General features: G+C 39.8%; 1 protein-coding gene across 1 annotated transcript; it reads right to left on the reverse strand.

Annotated features, from left to right (window-relative positions):
- Positions 1 to 4,091: 4,091 nt before the first annotated feature.
- Positions 4,092 to 15,015, reverse strand: fam117ba (family with sequence similarity 117 member Ba). The gene is made up of 8 exons (XM_088331495.1): positions 14,581 to 15,015; positions 12,079 to 12,312; positions 11,898 to 11,981; positions 9,749 to 9,859; positions 7,881 to 8,024; positions 7,596 to 7,806; positions 7,379 to 7,499; positions 4,092 to 5,003 (listed from the first exon to the last, which is right to left on the reverse strand). The coding sequence occupies exons 2-8, from the start codon at positions 12,097 to 12,099 to the stop codon at positions 4,778 to 4,780; spliced, it is 918 nt and encodes a 305-aa protein (XP_088187621.1). The 5' UTR covers positions 12,100 to 12,312; positions 14,581 to 15,015; the 3' UTR covers positions 4,092 to 4,777.
- Between the last annotated feature and the right edge of the window lie 982 nt (positions 15,016 to 15,997).

Below are 15,997 nucleotides of genomic sequence, written 5' to 3' on the forward strand. Positions count from 1 at the left end.
GAGAGAGGGGGAAAGAAAGGGAGAGGAAGAAAGAAATCCAAAAAGAAATAGAAAGACAGGAGGAGAGAAAAGAAAAGAAAGCGCGAAGGGTAGGAAGAGAGAAAGAAAAGAGAGAAAAGGAAAAAAGGAAGTTAGAGCAAATGAAGTTAAAAAGACACAGAAAGAGACAAAGAACAACAATGGAAGAGAAAAATAGAGACACAGAGACTGAAAGAGACAGAGTGGGAGAAAGGGGATGGAAAAGAGAAGGAGAGAGAGAGAAATAAATACAAGTACAGTGTCTTTGTGAGAGGCACCTGGCTTTGGCAACATCAAGTTGACATATTTCAACCTGCAGCTTGTTTTTCTCTTGCGCTTCTCTGAGTGTTGTCTTGCGGGCCGGATTCAATCCCTTAGCGGGCCTGATCTGGCCCGCGGGCCGCCTGGTTAACACCTGTGCTCTAAGGCATGGGTCACCAACCTTATTGAAGCTGAGGGCTACCTTATTCACTGATTAAGAGCAACTATTTTGATTTATTATTAGACTCATGCTGTTACTATGTTATTATTGTGTTATTATCAGGTGGTAATAGATGTCGGTTTAAAATGGGCTTTGTCAACTGCTTAAACATCGTCCTGGTATATGGGAGGGCACTGAGGGATTTTTACATATGGGAATCATTGGCTGGTTATAAAAAAGAATCTTTGAATAACTGATCAAGTACAGTATTTAAAGACACTAATCACGTCAATGGTTTCTCACACCAGTTACAAATCTTAGAAAATCACAATGACCCATCACTAGTGAGCTATTTTCAGAACTGGTCCATGGGCTACCTGGTGCTCGCGGTCATACTTCAAGGAGTCATTAAAAAAAAAAAAAAAAAAAAAAAAAGCATTTTTGTAGTGATGCATTCGTATGTTGGCATTATATTATTTCAGTCATGTCCAAAGTCCGGCCCGGGGGCCAGTCACGGACCCTTATCAAATTTTTATTGACCCGGGCCATCTGTCGTATTAATAATAAAAATAATAATAATAATAATGTGTGGCCTGCCAGTAATGTTGGCTGCAGTGTAAAACAAAAAAAAAAGCATTTTCACCAGATGATGGCAGAAGCCCTTTGGCCACCTTGGGCATGGCTATCCGTAAGAGTTTTAGCCTGCCTCATTTCCGACTTAAAAAAAAAAAGCTAAGTGGAAATTGGAGTATTTTTTTCTCCAAAATCCAAAACTTTCCAAGAAGCCGTAGCTGTTTTCAAAGAATATAATATCAAAAGGCGGTGTTGGGCGAAATATGCTGACTACTGAAAGCTAACTGGAAACGAACCCTGAGAAAAGTTGGAGCCTCTGGAAGCTGTTTTAACAGCACAGCAGCTATTTTTTTGCGAGACCCTGCTAGTCAAATTAAAATGCCACAAAAAAGGGCTACAAGATCGCAACGATAAAAACTGATCAAAGAATGCTAGGCTGAATAGTTGGCCTCCGCATATTTTCGGCTTACCAAATCTGGCCCACTTTCTAAAAAGTTTGGATACCCCTTTATGTAGTCTTAAATGGCTATCTTGGCCAGGGGTGGGCAACTATCCGGGGGTCCTATCAAATATTTTCATATAAAGACATCTAGCATGTTATATTTCTATCAGTTTTTGAAAAGTTTGGTTTCATCAAATTTGTTTGAAGCACTCACAATCAAAGCATTATGGTATTACGTTTAGGATTTTCTGTTGTTTCTCTGTAGAAGTATTTTTCAAGTATTCCTAAAGTAGTATTTTGGTAATATTTGTTTTATATTTGTAGTTTTTCCCATTGTGGTAGTCTGGTGTAATAATTCTGTTGTATTTTTGTATTATAGTATCCCTGTACTAATATTTTTGTATTATTTTTATAGTATTTTTTTCTTTTCATAATATAAGCAAAGTAATACATTATGTCCGTTTTAAGCACTAAATTTGGTATTTAGTTTTGCATTTTTTGTAGTAGGGTCAATGGAGACATCTAAAAAACATTTTTATTAGAAGCACTGTGCTACTATATATATATATTGTCACTATATTTTGACCATTTTGGTTTGGCAGGTCAAATTAAAGAGTCTGTTGGGCTGCATGGGGCCCGCAGGCCGTAGTTTGCTCACTCCTGATCTTGGGTAGAGTATTTCTTCATACTGTGCAAACTACACTGACAAGACATTTTTCCACAACTCAAATGCTCTGTGGTACCTTCTCAAGGTTTCTTCATTTTTCTCATGTTGAGGTTTTTGAGTTTTTCCTTGACCTCATGTAGGTTTAAATCAGGGGAAGGTGTAATAATCCGTGGTCTGTGCAGTCCTTGTGATTAAGGGCTATACAAAATGAACATGACTTGACTTTAAGTGTATCAGTTATTTTTCTTTTGAAAAAAACAAAACAAAAATAAAACATTGTGAATGCGAGAAAATAACGCACCTGATTTGTTTTGGAACAAGACAGTTTATTTTTTGATTGATTTAAAAAAAAGTCCTTTAAAAAATCCAAATCAGGTTGTCAAACATCTCTGTGTACTACTTGACAGCTCTGGAGTCTCCACATGTTGAAACTGATGATCTATTCATACCTTCACTCCAACCTGATAAATAAATAAATACATTACTATACAATAATGGTAACATGAATTCACATTACTCAATGGAATAATTCAATGATAGAGGCGGGGTCCAATTTCATCTGACGTGAGTGGGGGTATACAATTGGTCACTCGAGTCAGATTCTTTGTCGGTTTATACAATACAGCATATATTTACATCCCAGTACATTTCAATGCGCTCTTGGAATTTCACGAATGGGGTTTTCTGTCTTTTTTCACCCCCATGCCGGATTTATTTGCTGATGATCTGCCATTTTTCCCAAGATAGATCATGTCGATAACAGTTCAAGGAGTTTGTTCGCTGCCATGGTAACGATTTGTCTTGGCTATCGGATGTGAAAATCACAGAGAAAGACACATTATATTCACGCAGGCTTATTGAAAAAGAAATCGGCTTGTGTTGAAAAAGAGGATTTTTTTTTTACCCTCGTGGTATGCATTTCTTTTCTGCTGACACAATAAATGCCACTGTACATTATTTGAACGCGAACTTAAGCTGTGATAACGCAGCCTTGTTGAAAATATAAAAAGCACGAAATTGTACTTAATATGTACCTGTATGCCACGAGGGTTCAAAAAGAACAGTACATATATATATATATATATATATATATATATATATATATATATATAAAATGGTAACATTATTCTTAGTAATCGGGGTTCGTACATCTTTTCATGGCCAAATTCAAGCACTTTTAAAGCACATTCAAAGCCAATACGCTGTACAACTAATGCCACCTGCTATTAATCATGAGGGGAAAAATTTAATTGCATAGCAAAGCCAACAGAGCAGGCGCGTTGGCATCATTTTTAAGCAGACTTGATTTATATTCTTAGTCATTGAATGCAGTGTCTAACAAGTCAGACTTCCAGGAAACCAAGCAGTTCACTCAAAATTCAAGCATATTTCAAATGTTGAAAACACAAAATTAAATGTCAAGCATTTTTAAGGACTTCAAGCACATGTACGAACCCTGATTACTGAGTGGAGAAATTAAAGTATAGGGGGCGTGGTTTTACAAAAATAAAAGTTGAAAAAGTATATATTTAGAGGGACAGTGTGTATTATTTGACCACTGGATGTCACTGGCCTTGTAATGCAACAGAAAACCAGCGCTGCAAAGCACAGGGAAGAATGTAAACAACATAGACTACCGCTGACCAAAATGCAACATTTTACTTTTTGAGTGTTTTGAGTACCCAAAGCAGCAAGATGGCGGACAATTATCTCAGCTCCCTTTAGATCATGGGTTGGCAACTCAAATTGTTGACAGTCTTTATCGGACTGAAAAACAAAAAAAAAAAAACGATACATGTTTGAAGCTGCAAAAAAATCAAAAGCTTTATATTAACCATATAAGGAAGGCAACACATACTGTGTACATACATTGTATGTATCTGTATTCATTGGAAAATGTTAAGATTGTTTGTGTTGTGTTTTTCCTCCTACAGAAATCATATAGTTTTCCATTATCAAACATTTTTAAAAAAAGCACAATTTTAAAAATGCATGTTTGTACGATATTGCTTATTATTTTTAACCAATGCTGTTTTTTTAAATCAATTATGGGTTTTATGACCACTAGGAGCCGCTAAATAATACACACTGTCTCTTTAGGATGAGCATGGATTTCTGTCGATATTACAAGAACATTTGAAGGAAATCATACTTATTTTACTCGATTTTTCATACCGGATTTTGCCGTGAAATTTCACACCGAGGTTCGTTCCAAAGTCTGTAGCTGTTTTCTACCAAACGTCAAATGTTGCAGTTCTGAGTTTTTGTCATCTTTAAAACCCAAACATATGAATTGGGTCGACACCGCCCCTAATGCTGCTCCTGCAATTTCTTAAAATTGAGTACTGTCCTCAAAAATTTCAGGCACGGTTTTTTCCCCCCTTTTTTTTAATCCGTCTCACCTTCAGGTTTTGCTACAATCTGGCAGCACCACAGCCTTTTTTAGTGGAAGGCATATTATGTAGAAAGAGATAAAGATCCAAAAAATGATATGTCTGTGGAAAGGCGCCATGGTGTCTTAGGGTGAAAAAAATGATGCCCTTTTAAAAAAAAAATAACAAGATGGGTAGCGCAGAGGCCGAATGAGATAATCTAGCACGCCGAAGGCTGTTTTCTTTTTCCCTTTCTCCTCCTTACTGAAACTTTAAGGTGCTGGTCAAAAGTTCTCGGGCTCCTCCAGGAGGCAGGGCTGAGTGGACAGAGGCACCAACGACGGGGACAAACTGCGAAGGGCCACCCCGGGACGAAAGGTAAGCTCCGGTGCCGGCAGGAGCGGCTTGAGGATGCTGACTAGACAGAAGGCCGAACCGCTGTTGGGGATGAAGTTCACCTTGTTGCGGTCCGGACACAGGAACGGGGCAACTGCTGGCTGGGCGGTAGGGCTGCAACGGCATGAAAAAAGGGTCAGCGGCACCTCATTTTACCATCGACTCGGCTTACGAACGTTTCAATTTCCGGAGTTCGCGTCCGACTAAAATCTTCCTCGTTAAACGATCAGTTCTCCCGTATTAGAAATCAGTGTCGCCACAACTAAACATCGCGCAGGTACGCGCTTACACCGCATGCACGGTTTATCAGCTCGGGGAGACCCTTATGCCCCTTCATTAAATTGCCAAAAGGTTTAGTCCAATAATTCAATGGCTGTAGCCTCTATTTCCGCTATTGCACACTTTACAGTATACAGGGATTTTTAATCTTCAGCCATGGGTCCTACTATAAGAGAGCGAGGGCGTCCCTCACAATTGAAAAGAAACAATATCTATCTATATACCAAAGCCATATCCCTCTAGTGGGAGGTCGGTAGAGTCAAGAACACGCTCACGTTCACCAAACATTCATTCCCCTGACACTCTTCCCAACCTGACACCGAACATTAAGACCACAGAACAACAAGGGGTCAGTTGCTGTGCCATGCAAACTTTTATTAGCAGAGAGGCCTAACAGCATTCACTGGTTTACCCCCTCCGCATCATTCTTAACTCTCCTTTGCCAGTCACATCTATCCCTTGCAGAAGAACTGCCTTAAAGAAAAAAAATATCACCAAATATGAAAGTGGGAGTAGATTTTCTGATTTGGCCAGGGAATATGGGTGATCTCCACTGTATTAAAACAAATAGAGAAGCTAAAACTTGCAGCAGTAGCGACTGGCATCACCATTTTATCAAGCCGGAGATGGCAATAAATGAACTTTTCATGATTTTGATAAGAGAAAGAGAGCTTCCCGGGTACACGTTCACGTTATCACAGCAGAAACGAAGGAAGCATTTGCCTGCCAGAAGCGGACAGGCAATTGAAATGTTTGATGAAAACGGTTTGAAACATTTTGAAAACATTGTGTGTTCCAGGCAGGCTCAGTGAGTGGAAAAGCATGCCAAGTGGATTACATTTATTCTGACTTTTTACATTTTCATTTGGTTCTTGTTGTTTTTTGAACTGTCTTGGTTAATAAAGCTTTGTATTCTTCAGTTTTTTAACCTTCGGTATTTCTTTAGCCTTATTTCTCGTTTTATTTGTATTATGTGGTATATTGATGAACATTGAACATTAGTGTAACTCCAAGGCAACTACAGTTGATTTAATGAGCGCTTGGTTGCATTGCATGAAATTAGCACAGGTTTAAATTTACAACCGGTTCAATATACTGCTGGAACCAATTGAGTTTGTAAGTAGAGGTACCTCTGTATATATAGTGATAATAATTATAAAGAATAGTAAAGTGTAAATATGTAATCGTTACTTGTGAGAACTATACCGTATTTTCTGCAATATATGGCGCACCGGATTATAAAGTGCACCCCTCAAAAATATATCATATTTTTTCATTCATAAGGTGCTCCAGAAGCGCATGAAATTGAGACTACAGTAAGAACTAACATGTGTATTTGTGTATAACCACTTACGGTATCTATTAATGCAATGATTGATCTGTCCATAAGTGTTGCTGGCCATCATCGGAAAACATTGTATGCAATGGGAATCAACCGAAGCAGCGGCGGTGAGAGAGCCAACATTTTAACACGAGAGCACACTTGACTTATGAAAAGGCATTAGAGCTTATCCCATTTTTACTCACAGTTCCACTACAATTCTGTAGCACTATTTAAATACTCTATATCAACACATTATATTGGGTATTTTTGTATATCTTTTATTTTATTATTTTATTTTTCCACACAAGGATACTGCTGGAAGTGTGAAATTCCCTACGGGGATGAATAGAGTATCTATCTATCTATCTATCTATCTCTACACCAATACTTGGTAGGACCCCTTTTCCAGTTTACGTCCTCACTGGATCACCACAGGATGCATGTGCATTATTGAACCAAAACAGCAGGAGTAGGCAGTACGAGTTTGAAATGAGCAAGGAAAGATTTAGATGTTGAGTAGTGTTTTTAGAGTTGCAATTGACAAAAACAACTCGCGTGTCAGGATACATGTTGAATGTGTTATAGGGAACTGGGAGAACCTGAGATTTTTGCTAACAAGAATTCTACTGTAACAGGCAGACCTTCCAGATCAGGGGTCGGTTGGCATCTTCCAAACTTAGTATATTTGAATAATTCTCACAATCTTTCTCTGTCGATTGGTTGCTGTAAACTGTCATAAATTCCGCCATTCCACACAGCTTGGCTACGTTACACTTGATAACAAACACTAAAAGGGGTCTATATTGTAATCATATAGAGACATTTCAGGAATGGAAATAATACAACTATTATAAAACATGCATAGAGAAACAGGTTTTATACATACAGTGACTCCTCAGACACTTTGACTTTCTCGCAGCCCTCCGGAGGTTCCCTCTTGAATGTGTAACTGTTGTTGGGGCGAGGAGAGGCGGCATATTTTGGCAACGGGGAACAGGGGACCAATTCTGAGGACGTTAATAAATATTACAAATAGGAAATAGCCAGGCGGCTTTTTAATGTTCGAGGCACAATGTCAGATGCACAAAGTGTATTTTTGTCACCTTTTTCCTCAAAAGGGCTGACCCCGGAGACGGCATCGTTGAGAACGGTGAGGTAGGACGGCGAGATGGAGTCAGGGCGGCTGCTGCTGTTGCTATGGCCGCCGCTCAGGCCGCCGCCTGAGGGCGTTTGCGTGTCGATGCTGCGGGTGCTGCTGCTGCGCTGCGGGGGGACGGGCGGCGGGGCCCGGTGCCCGTCGGGAACCTCTTGAGGCTGCCAGGGAAAAAAAAACAAAAAACGTTTTTGCAAATCCAGTCGAAGGCAGGACATAAAGGGATGTCACACACCACAATCGTCTCATCCTTCTCGGGGGTGTCTCGGATGATGATACGTTCAATCTCCTGGTTGAGACCCTCCACGCTGTTGCGGAAACGAGGGGCCGATGACTTGGATATGGGGATGGGGATCAGAATAGTCTTGGGAATGGCCGTCTGGAATAAACACACACATATATACAAGACCCTTGAAAAATTCACTTATTGCAGAGAAGGGAAACTTTTTTCCTCGATGTTAATCTGAAGCCCCCCAAAACACGCGTCACCTGCAATGTCGGGAGTTCCTGGAACGCAATTGCTTCTTTTGGTAACAAGTACTACAATGCGTTAATAATATCGACATTTTTTTAACTTAAACTTACTTCGCTTCTCATTCGTTAAAAAATTTCAACCCAATCTAACTGGCACCTGTAAACACTTTGTCCAGGATAGAAAAATGAACTCCTAGTTAATCAGCATCACACCGCTAATAACGCAGTCAAAGTGGAGTTTGCATGTCCATATGGCCCAACAAAGAACAACCAGCTTTGCTGGCACAGTGTCAAGCACAGAGTAAAATAATTTCTCTCAAATGATGTTCTCACCGACCATATATAGTCACATCTAAGCTGTTTTTACAACTGTAAAATAAAATACAGAAATAAGGGGGTCAAGCTTAAATGCACAAGTTTGGTTGTGTGTCACTAGTAGCAACGGTAGGCAATGGGTGGGGAGGGGTAGTGGCTTATACATAACAACAAACCAATGGTAAATCAATAGAGCAAACAAAATTTACAATAAATGTGCTTTGAATTGTAGTCTTCTTATTTAGACAGGGCTGATACACCTTTTTTATGGCCAATTTTAAGCACGTTTTAAGGACTTTCAAAGCCAACTTTCCAATTTCTTCAGTACTAATAAAAGAAAAAAAAACAACACAGTGTGAATCGTGTATTTTGCAGGGCTACAGATTTATCTGCTATTTATATACGTGATTTTTAATAATCTATGTATATCACGGAGGGGCGACATGGTGGATGAGTGGTTAGCCCATCCGCGGCAGTTATAAGGTCATGAGTTCAAATCCAGCTCCAAGCCTCCTGTGCGGAGTTTTCATGTTCTCCTTGTGCAGGTTTCCTCCAGGCGCTTCGGTTTCCTCCCACATTTCAAAAATATGCATGTCAGGTTAATTGGCTGGTCCAAATTGTCCCTAGGTGTGAATGAGCGAGTGAGTCGTCCGTTCCTGCGTGCCCTGCGACTGGCTGGCAACAAGTTCAGGGTGTCCCCTGCCCACTGCCCGAAGATAGCTGGGATGGGCTCCGGCACCCCTGTGACCCAACTGAGAATAAGCTGTGCAGATAATGGATGGGTGAATGTTTATACCGGAGCCATTTCCCTCTAGTGAGAGGTGGCTGGAGTCAAGAACACACTCACATTCTTGACTCTTTCTGGGTTAGGGTTACCCCCCAATGCCGAGCGCCAAGAAGGGAGGCAACAGGGACCAATGTTGTAAGAGTTGTTTCTTTTGAAATTAAAGTGGAATAAGAAAGCTTGATGCGGTTGAGAAAATGGTTCGATCGCTTTTTTTCGGCCACTCTCTAACACGGAGGAGGACCTCTTGAAGCACATCTTCTAAAAGTAAGTTAAACTTGACTTTATTTATCTTTATAGAGCATACTATTTTATGAGAAGTTTATTTTTTAGTACAAAATATTACAGGTTAGTTATCCAAGCCTTAAACATACTTATATAGGCCTTAAACTGAAGCAATTTACGAACAAAATCAACTTACGAACAATCGTCCGGAACGTATCTCGTTCGTTAGTAAGGCAGCGTCTGTACTTCAAAAACGGACGCAATGTCCTCAGTTTGGGGTCTCACGCCAGGGTACTTTTTCTCACCTGCGACTGCATGATGCTGTGGCTTCCATTAAAGGGCGATTTGCGCTCTTTGTCCCTCCGATGACGGCTGCTTCGCTTGCTGCGTTGGAGTTGCTGACGCAGCTTGGCGATCTGCGAGATATTGGACACGAGCGTGTTTACAATTGCTGATGATTTTGTTTACAATTGGCCATCGCACCATGCTGGGGTGCAAGGAGTGAATGAAAGATGTCATTTTAAAATGTCAAGGTTTTAGTACCCCCCAATATTAGCATCATTATAAGTTTGAAGTCACTTAACTGACTCCTGATAATAAAAAGGAAGGCGAAAGACAATATCATCTTTAATATCAGCTTCACGTGAATAGTTTAAAAAAATGCTAAACAGTGACGAAACAATGTGACTTACAGATAGGTTTATTCAGTTTTTAAATACTGAACACCTGTAAAGGAGATTACATAGGAAGCCAGCTCTTTACTATGACTATTATGTACTGTTAACATAGTCACTTTTACAGCCGATGATGTTGCTGTTCTTTGATTTTCACACCCTTTAGGGCGTTGTCACAGTGAGGGTTTTTTTGTAGTTATTTCCTGTCCTCTTTGCAAGTTCAAAATTCATTGACGTCGTATTTCCATATTTTGAGTGTCTACTAAACTATAAACCTACCACACATTGATAAGAAATATAGCATATTTTACATGATGTTAAAATTTCACCCCGATTTAATTTTTTTAACCGTACCCTTGAGCAGTTTAATGTACACTTTCAGCCGCTCTGCCCCGCAGCTCTGGAACTCATTGCTGCCTGACCTCCGGAATTCTGCCACCTTGTCCACCATCAAATCCAGACTCTTTTAATTATACTCTGTCTTTATTTGCTATTTATTACTTGCTTATTTTATTCTTGTTTGTTACCAATATGTACAGCGACCTTGGGTGTCCGAAAAGGCGCTTCAAAGTACGATGGATTATTATTATTATTATTATTATCATTATTATGTTACTCACACGAAAATTTAATTTTTGGTTTGTTTAAAAACAGATTTATTCCTTGAATAAATTTGATTATGTGAACTTAGTTGATACTGCCTGCAACAAAAGTATTTGAAGTAAAAAACTATAAAAGAATAAAGAAGAATCAATCTTTTTTTCTGTAATGCTTTTTAAAAACTATCAAAATGCATGTATTTTGTTCAATGTGAAAATGCAGGTTTTTCTTAATTTTAGTCAAGTATTTACTTTTTAAAACTGATGTTACGGTCTTAATCCTATTTTTGCTTACATTTATCAAATCTAAATAAGTGTTTACGATCGGTTTTGAAGACCATACATTTGCACTTGGATCAAGTTTTTTCATCCAAATTATATTAATATTCATATTATATTAATGTAATAATATATTAATATCAATACCCGGAGAAGCTATGTCAAGCTGGTATCATTTTTGAAGATAATTTTTCCCAAGTCAAATCTAGATATTCGATTCTTGCACAATTCAGATGGCAGTATTACCACACCCCTAAATTAAACTCAACCCAGTGGCCTTTTTGTAGTACATGAATACATTTTAAAACTGTGACAAATTTCGAATTTATTTTGGTGATAAAATCAAAGTCAAATAAAATAATCAGTCATTTTAAACAGACACCATGTGTATTATTTGACGGCTATATGTTAATATATTGTGTAGTGCCACTGAAAACGTGCGCTACAAAGTACAAGGAAGATCACAAACTACAAAGGCAAAGTGATCAAATCCCAACATTTTGCTTCTCATTTTTTTCCCCTGCCTCTCACACGATTTTTGGGGGTACATTTTGCAGCAAGATGGCGGACAATCATGTCAGCTCCCTCTCAGTGATCCCTATGTTAAGTAAAATGAAAACAAAATTCTTGAAAACAATCCATTTTTATATGATAGTTGATGTATGCTTATTAAGCAAATCAATACAGTTTTTTAAACACTAGTAGACGCTAAATAATACACAATGTTACTTTAGGTGAGCTTTTATGTTTTCCCTTTTGTTATTGTTGTAGAATCAAAATCAAATCAAGTAATCATTCTCAATGGCTGTCAATGAAAAATAGACGGAAAGATAATGATAGGGGCTTAAAACACTGAAGATTTTATCTCTCTAATCGACTACAAAAAAAAGGGGTGCAAGAACCTCCTTGAGCTGGTCGGTGCTCCCGCAGGAGGCCGATCGCTTGTGAGAGCCTCGCCTCCTCTCATCTGCCCAGGCCCTGGGGGTCTGATACACACAAACACCATCAAAATTAAAGTCCAAAAATATGCGCTTCAAGTCTAGAGGGACTTTGAGGGACCAGGAGAGCTTGAATAGGTCTTACCTGTGTGGCCTTGTCCCTCATGTAGGAAAGGTGGTGGTGCTGGCAGTCGTCCTGAGGCCAGGGACCTTCCAGGTGAGCGCCAGCGGTCGCACCCTGCAAGGGCCACAGCTGGGCGAGAGGGTTGGGGCCCGACAGGAGAATGAGGGAGCCTGCGCGGGACGGCCCCGGGACAGGATGGCCGATTTAGATTAAGGCCGCCGAAGATTTCTGGGGAGGGGTAGGCGGATGGTCGTCCTGGGAATGTAAACATGTCGGTCGTCAACACAGTAAAAGACAGGATGAGCCCGCTTAGGGAGTCGCCGGGCTGGATTGATGTTAATCCCTACTGGCATTAACACGCTTGAACAGTAGCTACTAGGGGGGCACACTGGGGGCAATGTCAGGATTTTCTACCCGATGCTAGCATTGACATTTTAAATGAAAATTGAAATTCACAGAGCACATGTTGCTATTGTGAAACTAATTTTAGTTGGGGTCTTTAACCGGTGCAGCTGTTGCTAGGAAACAAGCCCAAACACAAATTCTGCCAATAACACTATTATCCTTTGAATTGTCATGGGCACACACACACAAAACACATAACAATATCAGTATGAACTAGAATATTTCTTTGTGAGTGTAACAAATTTTGATGTGGAATGCTCTTCCCCCTGAGATTCGATCTGCAACCTCAGTGGATATGTTTAAATCTAAGCTTAAAACACACTTGTACTCTATAGCATATGAATAGCCTATATTCTATGTTGATCATATGTGTATTATTTGACCTCATGTAGGTTTTAGATGAGGGAATGGTGTCACAATAGTCTGTAGTTTGCAATAGTCTTGGATCCGTGCAGCCCTTTGAGACTCTTTGTGATTAAGGGCGATACAAATACACATGACTTGACTATGGAATATATCTGAGTCCCTATACAAGTATCCATTTCTAATTTGGAGATATGCATAAAAAAATGCCACATTGACAATAATTACAAGTTCATCCATCCATTTTCTGCACCGCTTTGCGCCCATCAAGAGGGCTACAAATGATTATTTGTAGCAAGAAGAAATGCATATCATCACAATGGAGATTTGTGCACTTCTAGTGGGATACGATGTTACTAGTGAGGCATTAAATATGTACGATTTGACACAAATATCAAAAGTTAACTAGTGCAGTGACGTGCAGTCATGGGAGGCAGGTGATGCTGTGTCTCACTTGTCATAATGAAAATATCAAATTAAAATATATCAATAGGTCGTTTTCTTTCGTGTTAAAAGTTCTTTCTCATTGAACTTCAAAATGATTAGATTTTCACATTATATTGAAGGGACAGTGTGTAATATTTCATTAGTTTATTTTATTTAAGACTTTTATTCAGTAAAAAAAACATTGACTGAATACTAGGAAAAATACATGAACTATCATCCATCCATCCATTATCTGCACCGCTTATCCTCAGTAGGGTCACGGGGGAGCTGGAGTGCATCCCAGCTGTTTTCAGACAGTGGGCAGGGGACGCCCTGAACTTGTTGCCAGCCAGTCGCAGGGCACAGAGAGACAGACAACTCACTCGCCCATTCACACCTAGGCACAATTTGAAACGGCCAATTAACCTGACATACATGTTTATGGAATGTGGGAGAAAACCGGAGTGCCCAGAGGAAACCAACGCAAGCACGGGGAAAACATGCAAACTCCAAACAGGAAGGTTTGATCTCATGACCTCTAACCACTGCTCTGCCGTGCTGCCTCTTTAAGAATATTATAAATATAATTTATTCGTAATGTATTGGTGTGCTGAGTGAGACACGCGATTCTCTTAAATAATGGCAGGGGGAGGTAGAGAGACGATTAATTGAGATTTGGCGCAAACAATAGCTTTTGTGACAGTAAAAGCTAGCTAACAGCAAGTCAAACCATCCAGTTTTTTTCATCTTGTTTCATTGACTTCGGAGGATTACATAGCTATTGACGCTTATATTCAAAAGCAGCACTATGTATGATTTTACTGTGTTGAGCGGCTGAAGGTGCAGAGTGAGGCACGCAATTATCTTGCCTCATGGCGGAGGGCAATAGTGACACCAACGATTCTGATTCGGCACACACGGCTCCAAACAATAAAATTTGAGATAGTATTAGCAAGCCAACAGCAACTCAAGCATTTCAGTTATTGCTTGTAACATAGACGTACATTGAATGTTGCATGAATGTGTTGATGCTTTTATTAAATAGGAGCAGCACATAGACTTAATGTATAAGTTAAGGTGAGACTACGAAGGGTTTTGCAATGCTAGGGTTAATATGTGGCTTTCTTGCTCTGCCAAACATTTAATGAATAAGATGTAGGTTCATTTATTTGTAAATATGACCAGACACGAACCTCATCACACGTCACTGCTCTGTGCTATTAAAATGTTACAAAACCAGTTATTATTCTTTTAATACGACAAATAATATGTAGAGGTACACAGATTTGAACCTTTTGTCAAAGAATGAATGAGTGCATGTTTGCTTACCTGCGAAGGTGAGATGTTGTGCAGCGGGTCGCAAAGCAGCATGGGAGCTTGTCGTCACCCAAATGATGCTCGCTGACTCTTAAAACGCTAATGGCGGTAGAAACAAAACGAGGAGGACATTTGATGAATAATATGCAGTTAAAAAGAAAACGAGGATGTTATCAGTGTCGAAATTCGCGACGCCGAAGGTTATTTGGGCCGCTGTAGGGGTGCCTAGCAAAGACCAAAAACGGGGGGAAACAGCTTTGAGCTCCAGGGGGAAAATGTGGGACGCGGCAAAAAGGGCAACGTGCCTCTGGTCGATTTTGGAATTTTAACAAAAAAAGTGGGGGATGAAACAGAAGGAGAGAAATGACAGACGGAATAGAAAGAAGACAGAAAGAGGGCGGTGATGCTCGACTAGCTTCGATTGCCACGACGGGAGGAGGACCAGTGGTAAGGTAGAGGAAATCCACACAACCTCCGGTTTGGGCTTTCAAAATAAAACACCTTATAGTTGTTAGGATTACTTAACGCAACAAAATTATTTTGAGGGGATCTCCCAGAAATTTCCATTAGAAGTTAATGTGATTACGTTTGTATTCACTCCAACTCTTGCTATTTGACTTGTGGTGTATTGTGTGTCAAAGGTAAACAAAATCAGATGTTGATCCAGAAAGCATATGTTATTATAGACCTGTGTCAAACCTACCGTTTCTTTCTAAAATACTTGAAAAAGTTGTGGCACAGCAGCTGAATGATTTTATATCCGAGAACAATCTTTTTGAATCGATGCGATCAGGATTCAGAGCTAACCACTCTACTGAGACAGCCCTGATTAAGGTAACCAATGATCATCTACTAGCAATGGACTCTGACGCTTCATCACTCTTGCTGCTGCTAGCGCTTAGTGCTGCCTTTGACACTGTGCACCATAATATCTTACTAAAACAGTTGGAAAAATGGATTGGTCTCTCAGGAACCAACCTCTTATGGTTTAGATCAGGGGTGTCGAACTCATTTTAACTCAAGGGGCCACACGATAGAACAAATATTCTGTCGGGGGCCGGACTAGTAGATTAAAGAGAAAGAAAAAGAAATAAGAGAAAGAGGGAGGGAAAAGGAGAGAGGGTGGGACAAAGAAAGAAAGAGAGGGAGAGAGAGTGAGTGAGAAACAAAAGAGATAAAAAGAGAAGTCGTGAGAGAGGGGGAAAGAAAGGGAGCGGAAGAAAGAAATCCAAAGAGAAAAAGAAAGAGAAGGAGGGAAAAGAGAAAAGAGAGCGTGAAGGGTAGGAAGAGAGAAAGAGAAAAGAGAGAAAAGGAAAAAAAGAAAGTTAGAGCAAAAGAAGTTAAAAAGACAGAGAGAGAAAGAAACAAAGAGCAACAAAGGAAGAGAAAAAGAGAGACACAGAGAGTGAAAGAGACAGAGAGTGGGAGC

The sequence above is a fragment of the Urocampus carinirostris genome, chromosome 3 (assembly GCF_059441175.1).
Source record: "Urocampus carinirostris isolate Australia breed hairy pipefish chromosome 3, RoL_Ucar_1.0, whole genome shotgun sequence".
Classification (NCBI taxonomy): Eukaryota; Metazoa; Chordata; class Actinopteri; order Syngnathiformes; family Syngnathidae; genus Urocampus; species Urocampus carinirostris.